This window comes from Salmo salar, chromosome ssa05, assembly GCF_905237065.1.
Source record: "Salmo salar chromosome ssa05, Ssal_v3.1, whole genome shotgun sequence".
Taxonomy (NCBI): Eukaryota; Metazoa; Chordata; class Actinopteri; order Salmoniformes; family Salmonidae; genus Salmo; species Salmo salar.
Genome location: NC_059446.1, coordinates 76,959,867 through 76,986,708, shown reverse-complemented (window position 1 = coordinate 76,986,708; position 26,842 = coordinate 76,959,867). Strand labels below are relative to the sequence as shown.

Genomic DNA, 26,842 nt, shown 5'->3' with positions numbered 1-26,842 from the left:
TAGTAGGCCTGGTAACTAACTGATGCTAGTAGGCCTGGTAACTAACTGATGCTAGTAGGCCTGGTAACTAACTGATACTAGTAGGCCTGGTAACTAACTGATGCTAGTAGGCCTGGTAACTAACTGATACTAGTAGGCCTGGTAACTAACTGATAATACTAGGCATGATAACTAACTGAAAATAATATTTCTGGTAACTAACTGATACTAGTGGCTCATTTCTCTGGAGTTTCTGATATAATTAGTGTTTCACAGAAACCTTACAGTGTCCCTTCTCAATGAAATACATGCACACAGTTTACTGGTGTGGTTTTGGAGTATTTTGCTGTGTGTGTGTGTGTGTGTGTGTGTGTGGTTAGGTGTGAACTCCCCCATCCCCCTTCCCTTAGGCCCCTCGAGTTTCTGTCCTCATACTGGAGAGAGTTGGCTGCAGAGCAGTTGTGTGTGTGTGTGTGTGTGTGTGTGTGTTTGTGTTTGTGTGTGCGTGGAGGACACAGCCAGAGCGGCGGTAGGGAGAGCCTGAGACTCAGGTGTGGTCAGCAGTGGCGGTTCTAGACCATTTCAACTGGGGGGCCAAGCTGGGGCCAGTTACATTAGACGTTATTGTTGTCATATCGTTTTCTTCACTGCATTGTAGGCATTAGCGGGCAAAAGACCATGTTCATAATCATTAATGTTCCGGGTTGTCACTGTCTAATAACGGATGTAAAAAAAGAACGATAGCAAAAATTAGTAATGTAAAAATGATTTCATACTCCACAAGGGGGTCCAAAATTGTTGTCAGTCGCTCCACCGCAGAGCTTCAAACGCAGAGGTCGAGATTTCTACGGTCATTTTATTGAGACCACACCAAAATTAAGGACGGTTGGTTACAATTTGCTCCCAACTATTGTAGCTATGTATAGCCCACAAAAAAAATATATATTACATTGCTTAAATCAGCTTTATCTGATATGACCTGTGTTAGAACCATCAACAACAAGCAGGTTAAGTAACTGTAGTGGTTAAATACAGTAATGTGTTTACACCGGATAATTCAGTGCGTTGTAGATTATGTAACGGGTAAACCGGGCCTTGGTAACCCTTTACCATTCACACTGCTGGAGACTACATGCGCTTCCTTTCTATTAATGACCGTAATTAAAACCGAAAAGGAAAGCAATGAAATTAAATACGTTTGATAATTAGTCTATAATGACACATTTTCTTATATTTCCATAGGCCTCATCATATATCAAGCTACTGAAAAAAACCTCCAGACAAACATATAGGCCAAGCCTATAGGCCTAAACGTTTTGGGTTTTGCTTGCCTGCCCTCATATTTATTTAGGTAAATGTGTTGGTTGGGCTATGTTTTAACCGGGAACTACAGAATAAAGACCGAATCGCTGCAACAAACAAACGGCCGTGAGTTATTACATAAGTCCTGGTGACATAACCTCTGAGCGCGAGCTCGGGACGACAGCCAGGGCGCAAAGAGCAAGCGGGTTGAAACCGGAGTAGCCTGAACTGCTTGTACAAGGAAGTTCGTTGCAAAAATGAAGTTGGCTGATATTATCCTCACGTGAAGACAAGACGGAATATGGAGAGAGAGTGACAACAGAGAATGACAAAATGACAAAGACGTCAGAGTAAATGAGCGTACCGACTCTACTAGAGATGGTAGTGCATGTTTTAAAGCGCATGCGCCGTCGCTGTCTCTAGAACAGCAGGTAGTTCTATATATTTAGAATTAAAGATCCAAAGTTGTTGAAGTTATTTATGGTGCATTGCATACTAAGTGCATAGCAAAACGTGCGGTAGAATAGACAATAAAAAGGGGTGTGTAGACACGCTTGTCCCAGGAGTGTGAAGTGCGCGTAGTGTGTGTTAGAGCCAGGTGCAAGCACACGCAGTTTGTTTTGACGGGGGGAGTTATGGAATATGAGGAGCCCGAATCACCGGAACACATCACTACAGAAGAACCAATCAAAAGAGGTGAGATATATTATCTTGATTATTGATAGGCTAGGCCTAGTGTATTCATGTGTAGGCTATGGTAGGCTAGGCCTAGTCTATTCAGTAATTTACATTTCACAAATGTCAATTATTTGCAGATGCAACTATTATTGTTTTAGCTATACGTTGTGGATTGGGTGAACTGAAAAGGTCACAGATTTGCATTATAAATTAATGCACATTTAAAGGTGAATGCATGTGTATGTGTGCACATTGCAATATACTCTGTGTGTGCTTGTGTGCGTGGATGCACATGCATGCACACACACAGACACACCTGTTTTCCAGTCTATACCATTGACTATTGTGTAGTGTGAGCACACCTAAGGATTACAGAAGTGCTGTATGAGTTTTGGTATACAGTCACTGCCCCTTTCTCCCTCTCCTCCCCCATCACCCTGTCCCCTCCTTTAAAAGAGCCTCATTCTAATGCTTATCTCTCCCTTCTCTCCTCCCGTTTCTCTCTATCTTTAGCTCCTTCTCTCTTTTTATCTCTTATCTATCCCCGTCACTATGTCTCTCTCTTACACATTATTTGTCTCGTTCTCTCTCTTACCCCCCTCACTCTGTCTTTGTCACATCACCAAGGCTCCCTCCCTCCAAGTTCTTTCTCTGCCTTCCCCCTCATATCCTCCACTCTTTCTCATCTTGCCTCATTCACTCTCCCTTCTCCCTCCTCCCATCTTCCCTATCCCTCACTCTTTTTCTTCTTACCCCATTCACTCTCCTCCCCTCCCTCCCTCCCTCCCTCCCTCCCTCCCTCCCTCCCTCCTCCCCCTGCCTCTCATTAACTCACCTCTCTTCTGTTGTCCACCTGATGGTGTAACTCTTGCTCCTTGAGGGTAAACATGGCAGTAATCCTCTATAAAACCAGGGATTAGCTCTTAGCTGTTTTGGGCCTGCTGCATTTCCCAGCACTACACAGTCTAAAATCAAACCATGGCTTTCAACTTAGATTCCTTCAGTCTCTATCACACATACTCCATAGTCATTCATTAAATGATGTCATCCATCAGGCCTAAACCACAGGTGTCAAACTCATTCTATGGTGGGCCGAGTGTCTGCGGGTTTTAACTCCTCCCTTGTACTTGATTAATCAATGAAGGTCACTGATTAGTTAGAAGCTCCCCTCACCTGGTTGTCTACTCTAGGTCTTAATTGGACACAAATTGAAATTCAATAACAAGAACCAGCAGACACTGGGCTCTCCATGGAGTGAGATGGACACCATAGTTCAATATAGGCTACAGACTCAGATTGATATTTTCATCTTTATTCCCTAAATTTAACCAGGTCTGGCTGAGAGGGTGCACTGATACCAATATCCTGCAATGATGCCACAGTTGTCCTCTAGATACTTATCTGGCTTTAGAACCCATTAAAACCCTTTCTCACGGTGCCGTGACAATGCATGCTACTCTCTCTGTTACTCATTGACAGGACATCATGATAGCTATACAGTTATGCAACAGAAAGCTACTCTCTTCTATACTGTGTACATACATGCATGCACACGCACACACACGTAAATGCACCAGCAGTCGCTCCCTTATTACATCACATTGTGTGTGGAGTGTGTGTGGGGAGCTGATAATGTGTAACATGCAGCTGTTATCTCTGTGGGTGTTCTTCTGTCACTCTCCAGCCTGCAGCTGCTATATCTCCATACAGAGTAGGATAGAGAGACGGGGAGAAGAGAAACCCCTGGAAACAGCTTTTGATTAAATAGCGCCGTCTAAATCTTAGCAAGACTTCCATTGTTAGAAAAAACATTGATTTAAAAAGACAGAATGCTGCTGTTTGATTCGATTGAGAGAGCAAGGGAAATAGACAGATAAGGAGAGAAAGAGAGCGATAGAGAGAGATAAGATGGGGTGGGTTGGTATTGATGCTGACAGACCTGTCTTTTTGAAAAGTAGAGCACATTGAGGAGTTAGAAGCAGATAGCGGTTTCCATTGCCTTCATGTTGGTCTTGTGTAACATGACCTCTTAGTCCCCACACTGTGGCTTGGGCTGATACTCAGTGGCATGGGTCAGGTGTCACTGCAGTTCTCACTGGAATCAGATCATTAGCACTTAGGTTTAGGATTTAGTTTAGTTTGGAATCACATGAAATTGACTCATGATCCGACAGCATGGTTGACGTTCTTCCACTGAAGGTTGAAAAGCGACTCAAATCCTTACTTTTTGCGTAGAATCGCAAACGGCAGTGTGTGTGTGTGTCTCTGCGTTTTCTGAGTCTAGGTGTGTATGTTTTCTGTGTGTGTGTCAACTGCTCTGCTCTCACCAGACCTCTGTGTTCTGCTTATGAAGCAAACGTGATTTGATGAGGAGGGGAAACAGAGGGAAGCAGTGAAAGCAGCAGCAGATCTTCTCTACCCCAGACATAAAGACCCAGGCTACCTCTGCCTCTGTCTGCCTCCACCCAGCGATGCTTATCTCCCCTGCCCTCTCTCAACACACACGCACACACACTAAAAATACACACCTCAGCTTGGAAACAACCCACATACACACACCCAGTCTAATATGAACTTTCTCACAATTGTGGTCAGAAAGCTAGACTCCCACCTTCCTCCACTATAACTGTGTCTGTCTCTTACTCACCAAGGTGTGTGTATATAAATGTGTGTGTGTGTGTGTGTGTGTGTCTGTGTGTGCCTGAGAGAGTTCAAACTCCATCCACACTCTGCTTGTGTCAGCTCCTACTCTACCAACTGTCTCTTTTTCAAGGCTCTTCCACACCAATTAATTTTGTACAACAGACACTATAAACACATCAGGCCCTGTGTGCAGAGGCCCAGCATCATCCTGGCATAGATTCAGTTCTCCTCTGTTGTGTCAGAGAGACATAGACTCAGTCCTCCTCTGTTGTGTCAGAGACATAGACTCAGTCCTCCTCTGCTGTGTCAGAGAGACATAGACTCAGTCCTCCTCTGTTGTGTCAGAGAGACATAGACTCAGTCCTCCTCTGATGTGTCAGAGAGACATAGACTCAGTCCTCCTCTGTTGTGTCAGAGAGACATAGACTCAGTCCTCCTCTGATGTGTCAGAGAGACATAGACTCAGTCCTCCTCTGTTGTGTCAGAGAGACATAGACTCAGTCCTCCTCTGTTGTGTCAGAGAGACATAGACTCAGTCCTCCTCTGTTGTGTCAGAGAGACACAGACTCAGTCCTCCTCTGTTGTGTCAGAGACATAGACTCAGTCCTCCTCTGTTGTGTCAGAGAGACATAGACTCAGTCCTCCTCTGTTGTGTCAGAGACATAGACTCAGTCCTCCTCTGTTGTGTCAGACACATAGACTCAGTCCTCCTCTGTTGTGTCAGAGAGACATAGACTCAGTCCTCCTCTGTTGTGTCAGAGAGACATAGACTCAGTCCTCCTCTGTTGTGTCAGAGAGACATAGACTCAGTCCTCCTCTGTTGTGTCAGAGAGACATAGACTCAGTCCTCCTCTTTTGTGTCAGAGACATAGACTCAGTCCTCCTCTGTTGTGTCAGAGACATAGACTCAGTCCTCCTCTGTTGTGTCAGAGAGACATAGACTCAGTCCTCCTCTGTTGTGTCAGAGAGACATAGACTCAGTCCTCCTCTGTTGTGTCAGAGACATAGACTCAGTCCTCCTCTGTTGTGTCAGAGACATAGACTCAGTCCTCCTCTGTTGTGTCAGAGAGACATAGACTCAGTCCTCCTCTGTTGTGTCAGAGACATAGACTCAATCCTCCTCTGTTGTGTCAGAGACATAGACTCAGTCCTCCTCTGTTGTGTCAGAGACATAGACTCAGTCCTCCTCTGTTGTGTCAGAGAGACATAGACTCAGTCCTCCTCTGTCAGAGAGACTGAGATGAGCCCAGTTGGGAGTGAGTGGGCTGATAAGGGACATGGGGCTGAAGCTACAGTAGATCATTGAACTAAGATGTGAGAGAGGAAGTGTGTCTTGTGTTCAAGCAGCATTTAACTTGTATTTTCTTTGCTACAGGAGACACTGTGTCCAAGAAGACTCATTTGAGTAAGTGTTTGTGTTTGTGTGTGTGTTTGGTTATGTGTCAATATGCCTGTCTGTTCAAGCCCATGTGTTATGTGTGTGCTAGTTATATGAGCATGCAGTGTGGTTATGTCAGGATCGCTAGTATTTGCACACGTTTGCACCTGTGCTGAAAAACGCACACGCAAGCACGCACGCACGCACACACACACACACACACACACACACACACACACACACACACACACACACACACACACACACACACACACACACACACACACACACACACACACACACACACACACACACACACACACACACACAGGTTTCTCTGTGGTGCCAACATCAACATTATAGCTCTGTTATGCACCTGTGGTACTTTGTACAGACAGTATTCTCCTGTTTGCTGGATTTAGGTTTGGAGATAAACTCTATATTGGTATTCTGGCATCTGGATGCAGATAGTATCAGATAGTATCTCCTTCACATGTGGTGGTGTTTCTGGGCTGTTTCTGCTCCTGACTACAACACACCTGTTAGTTTTGAGTGTAGGGAGAAAATTGAAAAATGTCTGGTCGGTTTTCATGATACTAGTTTTCACTTTGAATAATAATGATACGGATGATGGAATGTGTATCATCAGAAAGATCTCTCTTTATTTGCTGTTTCAGATGTCAGTCCATACTCAATTGGCTAGTTAGGCTGTCACTCTGTGCTGTGGGTACAGTCCTATCCTCTTGACGTGTTAGAGAAGTACAGTATATGTCCTTTCATGCCAATAAAACTTTTTTGTGTTTCGATGTATATTTGCGGGAGATAGAACGGTGGGTACAGAGAGTGGTTAAGGCTTTGAGGGTGACTAGGTGAGTGGGTTATGCACAACAAAGAACGGGAAAAAAGTTCCGTAAGAAAAGAGCGAGAGCGAAAGGGGAAAGGCCCTCTGTCTTTCACACGCACACACACACTGTGTGACTGACAGAGCGCTTGAGCAGTGACTAGCGGAGACTCTGAGGCCTAAACATGCTGAAGGCGCACTAAGATAGTCACTCTGCAAGAGAAAGGACAGACAGAGAGAGAAGAGAGGAAAGAGAGAGCGATCAAGACAGTGACAGTGACAATTTGACAGTGATTGTGAAGTGAGGGTGAGGGTGAGAACAAGAAAGAGAGAGAGAAATAGAGTTTGTGAAAGTGGGACAAGAAGACAGAAGTGGAGTGAAGATGATGCGAGGTAGGAGTGATGGCCTTGATTTAATGTGTGTTACTCTGTACAGTACCGTATCTGTGTGTGAGAGAGAGAGTGTATACTGTACTGTAGCCTACATTTGAAGTATGTTTGTTTGGCTTTTTTTCGTCCCCCATTCTCCTTCCGTATTCCTCCAACTCTTCAAGTACATCAACGTATCCGCTCAGTCATATTCATTTCTAAACTCAAAACCTGATCATGTAAACAGACTTTTCAGAGTGATTATAGTGCGTTGTGTTTCAGCCTGTTGGCATGTCCAACATCCTCACCAGATCCTGGTCCTGTTTCTTTCCAAAACCTCCAACAACTTGACTCTGTAGCTGCTCTTCAAGTTTACATTTCACATTTGAGTCATTTAGCAGACACTTTTATCCAGAGCCACTTACAGGAGCAATTAGGGTTAAGTGTCTTGCTCAAGGGACACATTTTTCAGGGGTTCAGGGGCTCGGGGATTCGAACAAGCGGTTAAGAGCCCAACTCATAACCGCTCGGCTACCTGACCCCCCAGGTGTCTGTGTATTTTTGTTGCTACCTGACCCCCCAAGTGTCTGTGTATTTTTGTTGCTACCTGCCCCCCCAAGTGTCTGTGTATTTTTGTTGTAGTTCTTCTAGAAGCATAATGGAGTCAGAATAGAACCGTTTCGTCTGATTCTACAGGGCTGTAGAAGTGATATAATGTAACCATTTACTTTGATAATACTCTTGAAAATAATGTATATATTTCAAAACATCTTGCACAGCATTATCACTTATTGTAAAAATACACAAGTGATGTAGTTATAAAATGTCAAGGTGGAAGTTGGGCCTAATCAGTCTTCAAAATATTTGATAGGTTTTGTCTGAATATGTAAATGGTTAACTATGACTACTTGTTTAGGTTGTTTTGAAACCAAATGAGGGATCTTTGAAGCCTCTCATTGGTTAGTAAGTGGGCACTAGGACATTTAAGTGTCATTACTGTGGTCGTGGATACTGTCCTGATATGACTAAGTATTTTACCTGCTTATGTTTCAAAGACTTAAATTACAGCACCACATTTCCATGTTCTCTCACTACCACTCACACAGTCTGTGATGTGACACACGAGAACTACCACTCACACAGTCTGTGATGTGACACACGAGAACTACCACTCACACAGTCTGTGATGTGACACACGAGAACTACCACTCACACAGTCTGTGATGTGACACACGAGAACTACCATTCACACAGTCTGTGATGTGACACACGAGAACTACCATTCACACAGTCTGTGATGTGACACACGAGAACTACCACTCACACAGTCTGTGATGTGACACGCGAGAACTACCATTCACACAGTCTGTGATGTGACACACGAGAGAGGAACAGGGACTGTGTAGGCAGAAGGGGAGAGAGGGATAGTGAGTTTGTACTGTGATGTGAGATGGTCCTCTCAGAGCATCCTCTGCACCAGTTTCTATTTACACATCCATATGGCGCCATAGACACACACACACACACACACACACACACACACACACACACACACACACACACACACACACACACACACACACGCGCACACACACACACACACACACACACACACACACACACACACACACACACACACACACACACACACACACACACACACACACACACACCGTAGCACAGCTGCCCCTCTGTGGTTGGCGTCTCAGTGTGTGTGTGGTAGTGTGATATACACTGAGTGTACAAAACATTACCAGGTGAAAGCTACCAACCCTTATGTCACTTGTTAAATCCACTTCTATCAGTGTAGATTGAGGGGAGGAGACAGGTTAAAGAAGGAGTTTTAAGCCCTGAGACATGGATTGTGTATGTGTGCCATTCAGAGGGCGAATGGGCAAGTTAAAATATTTAATTGCCTTTGAACGGAGTATGGTAGTAGGTGCCTGGCGCACCGGTTTGTGTCAAGAACTGCAATGCTGCTGGGTTTTTCACACTCAACAGTTTCCCGTGTGTATCAAGAATGGACCACCTCTCAAGGACATCCAGACAACTTGGCACAACTTTGGGTAGCATTAGAGTCAATATGGGCCAGCATCCCTGTGGAATGCATTCGACACCTTGTAGAGTCTATGCGCTGACAAATTGAGGCTGTTCTGAGGGCAAAGGGGGTGCAACTCAATGTCAGGAAGGTGTTCTGAATGATTTCTGAATGTGTGTTTGTCACTGAATATAACATGATGCAGATGTCATTTCTAATCTTACACACACTGGGTTCTAATTTTAATGTTAAGGAAGGAAAGGTTTCACCTTAGCTCCTAAACCCTGTTAGAATAATTAACACAACTGTAGACTGTTTTACAATGATGACATTACTTAAATACAACAGTGAACATTTATGCATTTTGAATCTTTCATTTTTCTCTGAGAGTGGCCCACCATCATAGCCATATAGGCTTGATTCAGGCGACATTCTCCATTCACAAACAAAGAGTCTGCTGATGCTTCTGGGGGATTCCTGTTCAGATTGATGTTCTCTTACTTCAAAAGACTTTCCTTAAGCTGTTGGGGGTACATACAGCTGCACACACATACACACTTCCAAAGCACCTCACTTTACTTCAAAGAGTCGATACCAAAATCTGAAGTAACACATTCACCCCCAAACATGACAAATGAAAGCGAGCAGTCACACAGTCACACGGTCACACACCCATCACCATTACTTGGTTTACCTCACAACTCATTATTGTTCCCCTTGGACTCAGTCTGGGGTTCAAAACAGCCTTTCTAAAATGCTTATGTTGAAATACGTAAGGTGCCTTTGTTATTGATTGTGAAGATTTCAGTTCTTTTTTTACTTACTAGAGCCACAGTTCTTGTGACCAGACAGCATGGTATTACTCACAAATTACACGTTCCAAAAGAACTATTCAGAGGCTCCACTCAAAACAAATTTAGTGTGATGCGTATCATTTCATTTATGATATAGTCTTCAAGCTTGTCATGTAGAGAATTCTCATGGCAATACTGTAAAAAAAACGGTGTTATTTATCTAGGATTATCTTGCATAAAAATGTAGTTTTACACTATCTCTCAAAGCGCTTTCAATTTGTATAGCTCCCACATCCACTTTCAATATAGCATCCACCTGGGTGATGCACAACTTCCATTTTGAGGCATACTGTCCCCACATCAGCTATCACCGCTCAATAACCTACCAATAACAAATACCTTACATTAAATGGATCTCAAACGGCACAAGAAACTTCCAAATATACATTCAATTAAATGTGTCTTAAATTCCAGAGATTCCTTTAGTAATTAAGTTATATTAGTATTATAAATATGTTATAGCACATTTTACAAAATGTTTTAATTGTAAAGCATTAAGAGCATATTAAGGTTAAGTGTGATGGATACGTATTTGATATTTACAGTATATATATTTCTTAGTCTCAGATGTTTAATTTGAAGTCATTTCATTCTAATTGTGATATTTGCTTCTATATTTTGTAATGTTTCATATTAAGGTTTTTCAAATGTGGAATTGATTCATTTATAGCAAATTGTTGAAATCTACCAAGAAGTAAGTAACATTAAGGATCAGTAATCACCCTAAATACATTTACATTTATAGATATTTTATTATTTGATCATATTTAATAAACATTTCTGATTCCCTTTGGAACATTTTTATAGTCAAATTTGTCCAAATACTGCTTGTCAGTAATAAGAAATCTATTCATATTTATATGATTAAAAATCATATCATATCAAGTAATCGTTATCGAGACCAACATTTTATGACAGAAAAACACAATTATTTTTGGTCAAAACATGTCAGTGTGCCATCAATTAGATTTGAGATTTTATTTCAAAGTATTCACACAATGTTCCAATGTTATCTCAAGTAAATCTCTTACTCTCTAAGGATAACCGTATGCCCCGTGTTCTCTTTGTCATGCATCTGTATGTTGGAGGGTGTAATTCTGCGGTGTGTTTCCGTTGGAGGAAAGTTGAGGTTTTTTGTCCGTTTACAGAGCAAAATGCAGAATGCTGACAGGGGACTTTATACAAAGACAAGGGAAAGGTGCTGAATGGCACTCGCTGCTCATGTCAAAGATATTCAACCCCTTATGAAGGACAACGGACATTTTATATAAAAGGCCCTTTTTTTATTAGGCTGCATAGCCTCTGATAGCAGCTTTCTACTGCCCTTCTGCATTAGCTCAATGAACCTTGTCATGGAAACCATCACAACCTCACTGTATTTGATTTGACTCGCTTTATGGATAATACAGTGCCTTCAGAAAGTATTCACACCACATTTCGTTGTGTTACAGCCTAAATTCAAAATGGATTAAAGTAAGATGTTTTGTCACTGTCCTACATACAAAACCCCATAAAGTCAAAGTGTAATTGTGTTTTTTGACATTTTTACCAATTAATTACAAATGAAAATAGGAAATGTCGTGAGTCCAGTATACAACCCCTTTGTTATGGCAAGCCTAAATAAGTTCATGAGTAAAAATGTGCTTATCAAGTCACATAATAAGTTGCATGGACTCACTCTGTGTACAATAATAATGTTTAACATGATTTTTGAATGACTACCTCATCTCTGTACCCCACACATATAATTATCTGTAAGGTCCCTCAGCCGAGCAGTGAATTTCAAATACAGATTCCACCACAAAGACCAGGAAGGTTTTCCAAGTATTGACTCATGGGTGTGAATACTTACAGTTGAAGTCGAAAGTTTACATACACTTAGGTTGCAGTCATTAAAACTCGTTTTTCAACCACTCCGCAAATTTCTTGTTAACAAACTATAGTTTTGGCAAGTCGGTTAGGACATCTACTTTGTGCATGACACAAGTCATTTTTCCAACAATTGTTTACAGACAGATTATTTCACTTATAATTCACTACATCATAATTCCAGTGGGTCAGAAGTTTACATACACTAAGTTGACTGTGCCTTTAAAAAGCTTGGAAAATTCCTGAAAATGATGTCATGGCTTTAGAAGCTTCTGATCGGCTAATTGACATAATTTGAGTCAATTGGAGGTTTACCTGTGGATGTGTTTCAAGACCTACCTTCAAACCACGTAGCCGTCATGCCGCTCAGGAAGGAGACGCGTTCTGTCTCCTAGAGATTAACGTAGTTTGGTGCGAAAAGTGCAAATCAATCCCAGAACAACAGCAAAGGACCTTGTGATGATGCTGAAGGAAACAGGTACAAAAGTATCTATATCCACAGTAAAACGAGTCCTATATCGACATAACCTGAAAGGCCGCTCAGCAAGGAAGAAGCCACTGCTCCAAAACCGGCATTAAAAAGCCAGACTACGGTTTGCAACTGCACATGGGGACAAAGATCGTACTTTTTTGAGAAATGTCCTCTGGTCTGATGAAACAGAAATAGATCTGTTTGGCCATAATGACCATCATTATGTTTGGATGATAAAGGGGGAGGCTTGCAAGCCGAAGAACACCATCCAAACCGTGAAGCACGTGGGTGGCAGCCTCATGTTGTGGGGGTGCTTTGCTGCAGGGGGGACTGGTGCACTTCACAAAATAGATGGCATCATGAGCGAGGAAAATTATGTGGATATATTGAAGCAACATCTCAAGACATCAGTCAGGAAGTTAAAGCTTGGTCGCAGATGGGTCTTCCAAATGGCCAATGACCCCAAGCATACTTCCAAAGTTGTGGTAAAATGGCTTAAGGACAACAAAGGTATTGGAGTGGCCATCAAAAGGCCCTGACCTCAATCCTATAGAAAATTTGTGGGCAGAACTGAAAAGGTGTGTGCAAGCAAGGAGGCCTACAAACCTGACTCAGTTACACTAGCTCTGTCAGGAGGAATGGGCCAAAATTCACCCAACTTATTGTGGGAAGCTTGTGGAAGGCTACCCGAAATGTTTAACCCAAGTTAAACAATTTAAAGGCAATGCTACCAAATACTAATTGAGTGTATGTAAACTTCTGACCCACTGGGAATGTGATGAAAGAAATAAAAGCTGATATAAATAATTCTCTCTACTATTATTCTGATATTTCAGATTCTTAAAATGAAGTGGTGATCCTAACTGACCTAAGACAGGGGATTTTTACTAGGATTAAATGTCATGAAGTTTGAAAAACTGAGTTTAAATGTATTTGGCTAAGGTGTATGTAAACTTCCGACTTCAACTGTATGTAAATTAGATATTTCTGTATTGCATTTCCCCAAAAATTGCAAGAATTTCGAAAAACATATTTTCACGTTGTCAATATGGGGTATTGTGTGTCGATGTGTGAAAATAAATTATATTTAATCCATTTTGAATTTAGGTTGTAACACAACCAAATGTGGAATAAGTCAAGGGTTATGAATTTATTTAAACTGTCCAATTTGAGTGTTTGTTGCAGCTCGTTCCAGTCGCTAGCTGCAGCGAACTGAAAAGACCAGCGAGCCATGGATGTGTGTGCTTTGGGACCTTTAACAGAATGTGACTGGCAGAACGGGTGTTGTATGTGGAGGATGAGGGCTGCAGTAGATATCTCAGATAGGGGGAGTGAGGCCTAAGAGGGTTTTATAAATAAGCATCAACCAGTGGGTCTTGCGTCAGGTATACAGAGATAACCAGTTTACAGAGGAGTATAGAGTGCAGTGATGTGTCCTATAAGGAGTATTGGTGGCAAATCTGATGGCCGAATGGTAAAGAACATCTAGCCGTTCGAGGGCACCTTTACTTGCCGATCTATAAATTATGTCTCCGTAATCTAGCATGGGTAGGATGGTCATCTGAATCAGGGTTAGTTTGGCAGCTGGGGTGAAAGAGGAGAGATTACGATAGAGGAAACCAAGACTAGATTTAACTTCAGCCTGCAGCTTTGATATGTGCTGCGAGAAGGACAGTGTACCGTCTAGCCATACTCCAAAGTACTTGTATGTAGGGGCGGCTAATGCAATCCAGTTGTAGCCTAGGTGATTTCTGATGCTCATTGACAGAGAGGGAAGATGATGAGGGAGGGGAAAAGAGATTATATGTGTGTCTGTGGACTAGTGTTGCATAACATTTATCTCTCTCGCTCTCTTTACTGTATTTCTTGCTCTCCCTCGCTATCCCCACTCTCCCTCTCTCCTTACCAGTCACTTCTCTCTCGCTCACTGTTACTCTCATCTTCTATTATTTCTCTCAACTCTCTCTCCTGCTTTTCTTTCTTAATTTAGATCAGTAATTCCCTCTTTTTTTATGTAGCTGGCCTATAGCTGGTTCGGCTAAAGAGATCAGGGATGGGATGAGGGGGGACTGAGAACTCAGTGTCAATAGTATCATGTCAGTAACTGTCGAGACCATTTCATAATTTACTACAGGGAGGGGAGATTGAAAAGTCAAGTAAAGGTTGAGAACAGTAACATGGATCCACCTGCCATCCCTAGACGAGCTACTGTTTGTTAGTGTGTAGGATGTCCCAGGCCCATAGTGCCGTAGCAGACACTACCATGGTGACTAGTCAGAGGAGACGGAAGTGTAGGAGGTCATGTTATATTAGCTAGCTGCCATCGCTCCTCATCCGCTCCAGCAATACCACCACTGGTGCTATCAACAGATTGTGAAGGAGGCTGGGTAAATGACGGCTCTGATGAAGTTGGAGAGCCAGGTTAGCTGTTAGCCAGGTTAGCAGTTAGCCAGGTTAGCTGTTAGCCAGGTTAGCTGTTGATCTTAACTAGATGGATAGGGCTGCCTGGGGTAGAGATGCCTGTAACAGTTAAAGATAGGGCTGCTGTGCACATCACAGAAGATCACTGACTGGTCTTGGTGATGGAGATCTATAGATATATTTGAGAGAGAGATTTATCTAGAGGCCTGTGGTCTGTATAGGTGGAGAGATATGAGAATAAAGGACACAGATGAACTAGACCAATATCAGCAATGTGGCTTCAGAATAAGATGAAGAAAGAGAATAGAGAGATAGAGGGTGAGTTTGAGAGATAGCGACCGAGATGGAAACATAGTTTGCTGTGGCAGTTGCAAATTATTCTTAAGCGTTTTCAGTCATCAATGATCTAATGTGGAGATGAGTCCACATCCCACACCATATGTTGTCTATGGTATTGCTGATCCTCATACAGCCCTGCAGTACATACTGGTCCTCAATCCCAAATGAATGGAAAAGATAGAAACATGCATGTGTGTATGTGCGTCAACAGTGAAAGGTTGTGGGTCAGGTTGGTTTCCTGTTGTTTGAGGTTGAGAATCAGAACTGAGAGAGCAAAAAACAGAGACCACTGACATTCTCTCTCTCTCTCTCTCTCTTTAGCTCTCTCTCTCTCTCTCTTTAGCTCTCTCTCTATACAGTTTTGCAGGCAGTCACACTACTTGTTCTATCTACCGACCCATCCATTCTGTCTATCCACTTTCCCATTAACATTCTCACACAATTAGTCAGTCTTCATGAAGTGTTGTTCAGTTGTTTTACTGCACATAGACAATACCATGCATGCAGTCTTTAGGGTTATAGTTTGTTACTCTTTTCAGATGTGCAGTATAGTGTGTATTCTATCAGATGTGCAGTATAGTGTGTATTCTATCAGATGTGCAGTATAGTGTGTATTCTATCAGATGTGCAGGGGGTTTCTCAGTTTCACCGCTGACTGCCCTCTCTTACGGCCTCTGGGAGATTCCTGTGGCACCTGAATAGAGGGCACAAACACTTGACACACACACACACACACACACACATACATTTCACACAATTAATTGCTGTACTGTAAACACAAGGGATTGTCTCACCGCTTGACAAACTAACTTACACACACCAACACAAAGAAAGACAAACACTCTTCCCGAACTCTAAAATCACGATAGAATAGCATATTTATTTTCAAATGTTCTGAATGTAATAATGTATGATTTGTTGAATGATGAGGAGGGGGGATGGGGGAGGAAGAGGGGGGTGGGGGGGAGGAGGATGGACATTCCTGGCAGTGTCAACCAAGATGAAAGACTCTATTACTGGCAGCACTATCCTTTATGAGACAGATAGAGAGAGAGGGATGGAGAGAGCGAGAGGTGAGATGAAAGAAGGATAGTCAGAGCAAAAGAGAAGCCAGTTAACCACTTTAAAAGACTGAGGTTGACACCTTCACCTCCTCCTCCTCTCTCCATTTGCAAATATTCCCCCTCTACTGTTGTCTCTTCTGTCTGTCGCTGTGTATTTGATGTCATTCGGTTCATTTTTAACAATGTAAGAAATGCTAATGAGAGGAAAACAGAGTGTTCTTTCTTTCACTCTGATTGCAACGTTTGATGACAACCAAGCAAATTGTCTCTTTTTTAACAAGCCCGTATTATTGTAGCAAGGTTGCAATGTGTATGTGTGTGTGTTCATGTGGAGTGTTGTTGATTTGTTAGGGGAATGGTCAAACCTCAATGGGATAGATATACTGACATACCTGCTGAACACACACAACGCAGGTCTCACGTAATCAGGTGTCACGTACGTAGACCAAAAACCCGTTTTCCACTCCATATTTGTGTGGTCAACCAACTTTCTCAGTCTGATTTTGTGTTAATGTTACCTCTCTGCAGTCTAGGTTTCTCTTTCCCCTTCCTGCCCTCAATTCTCTTTACCATCTATATTTCACTTTCTCTTCTCCCCCTAAGTCTCCCTAACTCTCCCTAAGTCTCCCTTATCTCCTTGATAGACAGTTCTGAATGTGCTCACACTGTACTTCTGAAATATCTGGGTTTGGACATTGGCTACATTGGCTCTGCTGGCCAACGTAGTCCACAGGTGTTTGTGTTACTGTGAACTGTAATGTGTGTGTTAACTGTATTGTGTTACTGTGAACTGTAATGTGTGTGTTAACTGTATTGTGTTACTGTGAACTGTAATGTGTGTGTTAACTGTATTGTGTTACTGTTAACTGTAATGTGTGTGTTAACTGTATTGTGTTACTGTTAACTGTAATGTGTGTGTTAACTGTATTGTGTTACTGTTAACTGTAATGTGTGTGTTAACTGTATTGTGTTACTGTGAACTGTAATGTGTGTGAACTGTATTGTGTTACTGTGAACTGTAATGTGTGTGAACTGTATTGTGTTACTGTTAACTGTAATGTATGTGAACTGTATTGTGTTACTGTTAACTGTAATGTGTGTGTTAACTGTATTGTGTTACTGTTAACTGTAATGTGTGTGTTATTGTGTGTGTAGCTCAGATTGAGGTGATTCCCTGTAAGATCTGTGGTGATAAATCATCAGGAGTTCACTATGGAGTCATCACCTGCGAGGGCTGCAAGGTGAGACTGCAGCACTACACAGCTGATTTCACACTGACCAAGCAGACATAACAAACAGACTTATTTCCAGTGGTTTCATTGGTTATGTCAATGGTCCTCTCTCCCCCTCAGGGTTTTTTCCGGCGTAGCCAGCTGCCGTCCGTGTCCTACTCCTGTTCCAGACAGAGTAACTGTCCTATAGACAGAGCCAGCCGCAACCGCTGTCAGAGCTGCCGACTGCAGAAGTGTGTGACCCAGGGCATGAGCCGGGATGGTGAGACACGCACGCACACATTAAAAAAAAGATGGCTCATGGAAAAATAAAGGTTGAATAAATACACACTTTTCAATCATATTACTTAAAAAAATATATATTTTATTTAACCTTTATTTAACTTTATATGAGAGTAATTAAACTCAACTCCACCAAAAACTGTTTTTGTTTCCCCAGCGGTGAAGTTTGGTCGGATGTCGAAACGTCAGCGGGAGTCTCTGCGTGCCGAGGTGGAGAGACACCAGCAGCAGCAGCAGCATCTCCAGGCAGAGGCCCAGCCCGCCATGCCCTACCCCAGCAAGGCATGCTGTTTCCGGACACCCCACCTGCTCCAGGCCCCGGCTCCGGCCTACTCCTTCCCGGGAGAGCCAGAGCTGCCACCCTGCCCGACAGATGTGCTCCCCTACCTGGTGTGCTCCCCAGGCGAGTCCCAGGCTCCAGGTCTGGCCTACCAGGGCTCCTGTGTGTCTCCTGGCAGTGGGCACTCAGATGAAAGAGGTAAGGGAGTGGACACATACACACACTCAAAACACATAATCAGACTAACACTGTTTAATATCTATTACCCCTTCCCCCTTCTCACTCCCTTTTCTTCAGGGTTCGACTCCCGTCAGCCGTCTCCTGACCAGACGATAGGGATGGGAATTAGATCGTATGACCCAGAAGACCCCTACTGCCCTTACCGCCCCTCCCTGCTACACATAGAGGAGCTGTGTGACAGTATCGTGCGGTCCCATAGGGACACCAGTCAGTTCAGACTGGAGGAACTTCAGGCTCTGAGATGGAAGTTGTTCAGCAGAGAGGAGATTCATGCCTACCAGAGCAAGGTACTGTACCAACACATCACTGGTCTCTTATAAATCATCAGTCAGTCGTCAGTAATAAATAACAGTTTTGTTAATAAGTTAAAAGAAGTCTGACCCCTGAAATCAAGTTTTTCATTTGACCTTTATTTAACTAGGCAAGTCAGTTAACCTGTTGAGGACAGACGTTCCGCTAGCAGAACTCCGTTCCGCCTGCGGAACCCCTAGCCAACAGCCGATGGCATCGCACGGCGCGAAATACAAAACCAACTAAAATACCACAATTCAATTTTCTCAAACAATCAACTATTTTACACCATTTTAAAGATAAGACTCTCGTTAATCTAACCACATTGTCCGATTTCAAAAAGGCTTTACATCGAAAGCAAAACATTAGATTATGTTAGGAGAGTACAGAGACACAAATAATCACACAGCCATTTTCCAAGCAAGCATATGTCACATAAACCCACACCACAGCTAAATGCAGCACTGACCTTTGATGATCTTCATCAGATGACACTCCTAGGACATTGTTATACAATACATGCATGTTTTGTTCAATCAAGTTCATATTTATATCAAAAACCAGCTTTTTACATTAGCATGTGATGTTCAGAACTAGCATACCCACCGAAAACTTCCGGTGAATTTACTAAATTACTCATGATAAACGTTGACAAAATACATAACAATTATTTGAAGAATTATAGATACAGAACTCCTTTATGCAATCGCAGTGTCAGATTTTAAAATAGCTTTTCGGCGAAAGCACATTTTGCAATATTCTGAGTACATAGCTCGGGCCATCACGGCTAGCTATTTTGACACCCACCAAGTTTGGGTTTCACTAAACTCAGAATTACTATTCGAAAAATTGGATTACCTTTGCTGTTCTTCGTCAGAATGCACTCCCAGGACTTCTACTTCAACAACAACATGTTGTTTTGGTTCCAAATAATCCATAGTTATATTCAAATAGCTCCGTTTTGTTCGTGCGTTCAGGTCACTATCCGAAGAGCGTATTTCGTGAAAAAAAAAAGCTATGTCAAACGCTGTTTAAAATCAATTTTTATGCTATTTTTCTCGTAAAGTAGCGATAATATTCCAACCGGGCAACGTTGTATTCATTCAAAGGCTGAAAGAAAAAAATGGAGTAGTCTCGTGACCGCGCATCTCCAGTCTGACTGTCCTCAGGCTGACCACTTACAAATTCTCCTGCTGTTCTTTGCCCAGAGACAGCAGACACCCCATTCCACTTTCTGGCAGCTTTAGAGAGCCAATGGAAGCCTTAGAAAATGTCACGTTACAGCACAGATGCTGTATTTTTGATAGAGATGCAACAGAAGGACAACAAATTGTCAGACAGGGCACTTCCTGTATGGAATCTTCTCAGGTTTTGGCCTGCCATATGAGTTCTGTTATACTCACAGACACCATTCAAACAGTTTTAGAAACTTTAGAGTGTTTTCTATCCAAATCTACTAATTATATGCATATTCTAGTTTCTGGGCAGGAGTAGTAACCAGATTAAATCGAGTACGTTTTTATCCGGACGTGAAAATACTGCCACCTATCCCAAAGAAGTTATGAACAAATTCTTATTTTCAGTGACGGCCTAGGAACAGTGGGTTAACTGCCTTGTTCAGGGGCAAAACGACAAATTTTTACCTTGTCAGCTCGGAAATTTGATCTTGCAACCTTTCGTTTACAACGCTCTAACCACTAGGCTACCTGCCGGCCCAGATGTCAAGAAATCTTGTCTCTCTCTTCTCACCTCTTTTTGGAATTCCCTCTCCCCTCACATCTCTCTTTTTCTCTTGTCTCCCCCTCTCCCTCCCTCTCCCGCCCTCTCACTCTCTCCCTCCCTCCCTCCTGTCCTCTCCCTCCCTCCCTCCCTCCCTCCCTCCCTCCCTCCTGTCCTCTCCCTCCCTCCCTCCCTCCCTCCCTCCCTCCCTCCCTCCCTCCAGTCAGTAGATGAGATGTGGCAGCACTGTGCCGTGAGGTTGACTGAAGCAGTACAGTACGTGGTGGAGTTCGCCAAACGCATCCCAGGGTTCCGTGGGCTCGGACAGAACGACCAGATCACCCTGCTCAAGACTGGTAGGCCAAACCCACCTTTCAATCACTACTTACTCTACTATCCTCTCTCAAGAAAAATCTTCCTGTAAGAAGTGCACATTGCCATTATTAAATATTTTCTCCCCACTCGCTCTCCCTCCATCTCGCTCTCTCAGGTTCGATGGAGGTGGTTCTGGTCAGAATGAGTAGGTGTTTTAACACAGAGAACAGCACCGTCTTCTTCGATGGGAAGTTTGCCAGCACTGAACTTTTCAAGTCTCTGGGTAAGTCCATTGGCTCCTAGTCTTAGCTGTTGAATGGATGCTACAGTGCCCTCCGTCATTATTGGGAAAGTGAAGTATTTTTTATTCTTATGGCTCTATACTACAAAAGTTTGGATTTTAAATCAAACAATGACTGAGGTTAAAGTGCCGACTGTCCACTTTAATTTGAGGGTACATAGCACCCCCATTTTAGGGGACCAAAATGATTGGGACGAAGTCACTTATATGTGTATTAAAATAGTAAAAAGTTAAGTATTTGGTCCCATATTCATAGCACACAATGACTACATCAAGCTTGTGACTCAAAACATTTATTGGATGCATTTGCTGTTTGTTTTGGTTGTGTTTCAGATTATTTTGTGCCCAATAGAAATTAATGGTAAATAATGCATTGTGTCATTTTGGAGTCACTTTTATTGTAAAGAATAGAATATGTTTGCTAACACTTCTACGTTAATGTGGAGGCTGTATGATATTGGTGTGTCTAACCTTATGAACTTTAACTTCAAATACAAACTTTTGGAGTATAGAGCCAAAATAATAAAAAAAATCCTTCACTGTCCCAATAATTACGGAGGACATGATCTCATATTAACTTTGCCAATTGGTTCCTAGTCTTAGTGATGCTAACTGTGCTAACTGTGTTGTTGCAGGCTGTGGTGATCTGATGGTGGCGGTGTTCGACTTTGCTCACAGTATGTGTGCCCTGAGACTGACTGAGCTGCAGATGGCTCTCTTCAGCTCACTGGTGCTCATTAACACAGGTAAGACACACACATGCACACACATTCTGTAAAATGATACTGCAGATAATATTAGTACAATAAAGTTATAGATCAGTAAAGTCATAGATCCGTAAAGTCATAGAACAGTAAAGTCATAGATCCGTAAAGTCATAGAACAGTAAAGTCATAGATCCGTAAAGTCATAGATCAGTAAAGTCCTGGAACAGTAAAGTCATAGAACAATAAAGTCATAGATCCGTAAAGTCATAGATCCGTAAAGTCGTAGATCCGTAAAGTCGTAGAACAGTAAAGTCCTGGAACAGTAAAGTCATAGAACAATAAAGTCATATATCCATAAAGTCATAGATCCGTAAAGTCATAGAACATAATAAGCTGATTAATGGTATCAAATTATCTATTCTATCGAATCTTTTTTTTGTGTGTATATTTGTTTTTGTGTGTGTGTAGATCGCCCCTGTCTTGAGGATAGAGGCAGAGTACATAGAATGAGGAGACACTTGGAGGGATCCCTCAGCCACATGCTACGCAGAGACAACCAGGAGAGCCTTGAGCACAAGGTAACACACACAGGCACTTGCACATACACACACACACACACACAGGCACTTGCACATACACACACGCGCACACACATTCACAGACACACACTCACGCATTCAAGTTTGACGGAGTAGTGAGTGGAGAGCGTTACCAGTGGTGTAAAGTACTTAAGTAAAAATACTTTAAAGTACAACTTAAGGAAGTTTTGGGGGTATCTGTACTTTACTTTACTATTTATATTTTTGTCAACTTTTACTTTTACTTCACTACATTCCTAAAGAAAATAATGCACTTTTTACTCCATACATTTTCCATGATATCCAAAAGTACTCGTTACACTTTGACAGGAAAATGTTCCAATTCACACACTTATCAAGAGAACATCCCTGGTCATCACAAACCTCTTATGGACAGACGTTCCGCTAGCGGAACGCCTCACCAATATCCAATGGTAGCGCCTGGCACGAAATACGAAAAACCTTAAAAATGCTATAATTTCAATTTCTCAAATATATGACTATTTTACACCATTTGAAAGATAAGACTCTCCTTTATCTAATCACATTGTCCGATTTCAAAAAGGCTTTACAGCGAAAGCAAAACATTAGATTATGTCAGGAGAGTACCCAGCCAGAAATAATCACACAGCCATTTTTCAAGCTAGCATATATGTCACAAAAAGGACATTATGTTATACAATACATGCATGTTTTGTTCAATCAAGTTCATATTTATATCAAAAAACAGCTTTTTACATTAGCATGTTTTGTTCAGAACTAGCATACCCACCGAAAACTTCCGGTGAATTTACTAAATTACTCACGATTAATGTTCACAAAATACATAACAATTATTTTAAGAATTATAGATACAGAACTCCTTTATGCAATCGCGGTGTCAGATTTTAAAATAGCTTTTCGGTGAAAGCACATTTTGCAAAACTCTGAGTAGATAACCCGGCCATCACGGCTAGCTAATTTGACACCCACCAAGTTTGGCCCTCACCAAACTCAGATTTACTATAAGAAAAATTGGATTACCTTTGCTGTTCTTCGTCAGAATGCACTCCCAGGACTTCTACTTCAACAACAAATGTTGTTTTGGTTCGAAATAATCCATAGTTATATCCAAATAGCTCCGTTTTGTTCGTGCGTTCAAGTCACTATCCGAAGGGTGACGCACCGGCGCATTTCGTGACAAAAAATGTCAAAATATTCCATTACCGTACTTCAAAGCATGTCAAACGCTGTTTAAAATAAATTTGTATGCTATTTTTCTCGTAAAATAGCGCTAATATTCCAACCGCGCGACGTTGTATTCGTTCAAACACTGAAAGAAAAAAATGAACTCGTCTCGTGCACGCGCGCCTCAGTGTCATTGTTCCCAGAAGGACCACTCACAAAAACCCCTGCTGTTTTTCGCCCAGAGACTGGAGAGCTCTCATTCCACTTTCCGGCGCCTTCCTAGAGCCAATGAAAGCGTTAGAAAATGTCATGTTACAGCAGAGATGCTGTATTTTTGATAGAGATGCCCTAGAAGGACAAGAAATGGTCAGACAGGGCACTTCCTGTATAGAATCTCCTCAGGTTTTGGCCTGCCATATGAGTTCTGTTATACTCACAGACACCATTCAAACAGTTTTAGAAACTTTAGAGTGTTTTCTATCCAAATCTACTAATTATATGCATATTCTAGTTTCTGGGCAGGAGTAGTAACCAGATTAAATCGGGTACGTTTTTTATCCGGCCGTGAAAATACTGCCCCCTATCCCAAACAGGTTAACCTCTATGGGCTAGGTGGGACGCAAGCGTCCCACCCGTGGTGCACTCCATCAACAGCAGGTGCATTTCAAGAGCGGCAAATTTGAATCCAAATAAATGTCAAAATTCTAATTTTTCAAACATACAACTATTTTACACCCTTTGAAAGATAAACATCTCCTTAATCTAACCACGTTTTACGATTTCAAAAAGGTTTTACGGCGAAAGCATAAATTTAGAGTATGTTAGGACAGTACATTTACAAGAGTTGTGTGTAATGTTTTGTCAATTCAAAGACAGGGTCACCAAAACCATAAAACCAGCTAAAATGATGCACTAACCTTTTACAATCTCCATCAGATGACACTCCTAGGACATTATGTTAGACAATGCATGCATTTTTAGTTCTATCAAGTTCATATTTATATCCAAAAACAGCGTTTTACTATGGCATTGATGTTGAGGAAATCGTTTTCCTCCAATAACCGGCAGTCAAGTCAGCACCACAAATTAAATAATTAAAATTAGAAAACATTGGTAAAATATTATATTGTCATTTAAAGAATTATAGATTTACATCTCTTGAACGCAATCAACTTGCCAGATTTAAAAATAACCTTACTGGGAAATCACACTTTGCAATAATCTGAGCACTGCGCCCAGAAAAATACGCGTTGCGATACAGACTAGCCGTCATGTTGGGGAGATCTAAAATCGAAAATACTATGTAAATAATCCATTACCTTTGATTCTCTTCATCAGATGTCACTTCCAGGTATCACAGGTCCATAACGAATGTAGTTTTGTTCAAAAAAGCTCATCATTTATGTCCAAAAATCTCCGTCTTGTTAGCACATGATCTAAGCCCGCCGGACTTCACTTCATGAACGAGGGGGAAAAAATATATTTACGTTCGTTCAAACATGTCAAACGTTGTATAGCATAAATCATTAGGGCCTTTTTTAACCAGAACATGAATAATATTCAAGGTGGACGAATGCATTCTCTTTTATAACGTATTGGAACGAGGGTACCCAACATGAACTCGCGCGCCAGGTGTCTAATGGGCCATCATCGTTCCATGGCTCTTGTTCGGTCAGATCTCCCTCCAGAAGACTCAAAACACTTTGTAAAGGCTGGTGACATCTAGTGGAAGCAATAGGAAGTGCCAAAATATTCCTCAGCCCCTGTGTTTTTCAATGGCATAGGTTTAAAGGTAATACAACACATCAGGTTTCCACTTCCTGTCAGAAAATGTCTCAGGGTTTTGCCTGCCAGATGAGTTCTGTTATACTCACAGACACCATTCAAACAGTTTTAGAAACTTTAGGGTGTTTTCTATCCATATATAATAAGTATATGCATATTCTAGTTACTGGGTAGGATTAGTAACCAGATTAAATCGGGTAAAAAAAAATTATCCAGCCGTGCAAATACTGCCCCCTAGCCCTAACAGGTTAAGAACATTTGAGCAATTCCATTTACTTTTGATACTTAAGTATATTTTTAACCAAATACTTTTGGACTTTTACTCAAGTAGTATTTTACTGGGTGACTTTAACTTTTACTTGAGTCATTTTCTGTTAAGGTATGTTTACTTTTACTCAAGTATGACAATTGAGTACTTTTTCCACCACTGGTGTTTACCCTCTATGACATCACTGGACAGTGTGTAGAACTGTCATTGACTAGCTCTGTGTGTGTGTGTTGTCCCCAGCTCTACCAGAAGGTGTCAGTGTTGCAGTCTCTGTGCAGTCTTCATGTGGAGAAGCTGCACTGGTTCAGCCAGCGCTACCCGTTCACCGTCCACTCTGTCTTCCCTCCTCTATACAAGGAGCTGTTCACCTCCGACCTGCCTTCTGTGGACTCCCTCTGAACTGCACCGTACATGTTGACAGATAATTAGACAAAGAAACATGCATACAGCGGTAGACAGACACACACACACACACACAGACACACACAGAGACACAGACACTCAGAGACACACTGACACACAAACTTAGACACACAGAGACACAGACACATGAGAATGCATTGATAACATGAGATGAAATTACTTTGAATGCTTCACTTGTTGAATAAATACATTTTTGTCATTTCAGAGAGCAATGATTTGATTTGATGAAATTATTTCAGTAGCTTATTAGTGATTGGACATTGAAGCGATTTTTATGCAAAAAAATGTTTTATAGATTGTTGTTTTGTTTTTCCTTTTTGAGAGTGTTACATTTACATTTACATTTTATTTGGTCCTTGAGATGATGTATGTTATTTTGTATGTTATTTTGACTCAGGGTGGCTGTTGTGACTGTTGGGGTGGCTGTTGTGACTGTTGGGGTGGCTGTTGTGACTGTATCCAGACCAGTTGCTAGCTGGCATAAATGACCATATTTAGATGATCACTATGAAATCTAATGGGTGTTTTCTGAGTTGTTTTTAAGTGTGACTTTACAGAGTCGGCTAACCCATCAGACTGAGTACCTGAGCTATAGCCCATGGGCCCCACGGTTCAGGACCCAAACACACAGTCAAGTATATAGCTAGTCTTCTCAATGGACTGTGTGTGGATCGAATTTCACCAACAATCCCATCTGTCTCGATCGAGCTTTAAAAGAGCCTGTGTGTTGCATTAAAACAGAGTCAGAAATCCTAGACAGGCAGAAATGTAAATATGAATAATCTAGAACATAAACTTGGATGCTGGGTAATATTACTGTAGGCCTACAGTATGTAGGCATTTGAATGACTAACTTTGGGCATGACTGTTATTGTAAACAGATTTCACAAACATTACTGGTGTGTTTCTTTAACATTCTCTCTCTGTTAGTTTGTCTCCTAAGTGTTACCATGGTGATTCACATGGGAAAGGCATCCAATAAACAGCTGATATGGTTACAAAAATGA

General features: G+C 41.8%; 1 protein-coding gene across 3 annotated transcripts; it reads left to right on the top strand.

Moving 5' to 3' along the window:
- The first annotated feature begins 1,429 nt into the window (after window positions 1–1,429).
- LOC106605936 (nuclear receptor ROR-gamma) lies at window positions 1,430–26,842 on the top strand. 3 transcript variants are annotated; one of them, XM_045718970.1, is made up of 11 exons: window positions 1,430–1,977; window positions 5,978–6,007; window positions 17,403–17,488; window positions 17,600–17,741; window positions 17,919–18,239; window positions 18,339–18,568; window positions 20,515–20,647; window positions 20,782–20,889; window positions 21,543–21,653; window positions 22,083–22,192; window positions 25,653–26,842. In XM_045718970.1, the coding sequence occupies exons 1-11, from the start codon at window positions 1,917–1,919 to the stop codon at window positions 25,809–25,811; spliced, it is 1,491 nt and encodes a 496-aa protein (XP_045574926.1). In that variant the 5' UTR covers window positions 1,430–1,916; the 3' UTR covers window positions 25,812–26,842. The 3 variants fall into 3 exon arrangements, with proteins under 3 accessions (XP_045574926.1, XP_045574927.1, XP_045574928.1); XM_045718971.1 differs by lacking the exon at window positions 5,978–6,007; XM_045718972.1 differs by lacking the exons at window positions 1,430–1,977; window positions 5,978–6,007 and adding an exon at window positions 6,359–7,214.

Bases quoted from the DNA above. Each gene is read 5' to 3' on its own strand.
- LOC106605936 (XM_045718970.1), top strand. From the start codon at position 1,917: ATGGAATATGAGGAGCCCGAATCACCGGAACACATCACTACAGAAGAA. The intron at 6,008-17,402 runs GTAAGTGTTTGT...TTGTGTGTGTAG, and splicing joins GTCCAAGAAGACTCATTTGA to CTCAGATTGAGGTGATTCCC. The intron at 18,240-18,338 runs GTAAGGGAGTGG...CCTTTTCTTCAG, and splicing joins TGGGCACTCAGATGAAAGAG to GGTTCGACTCCCGTCAGCCG.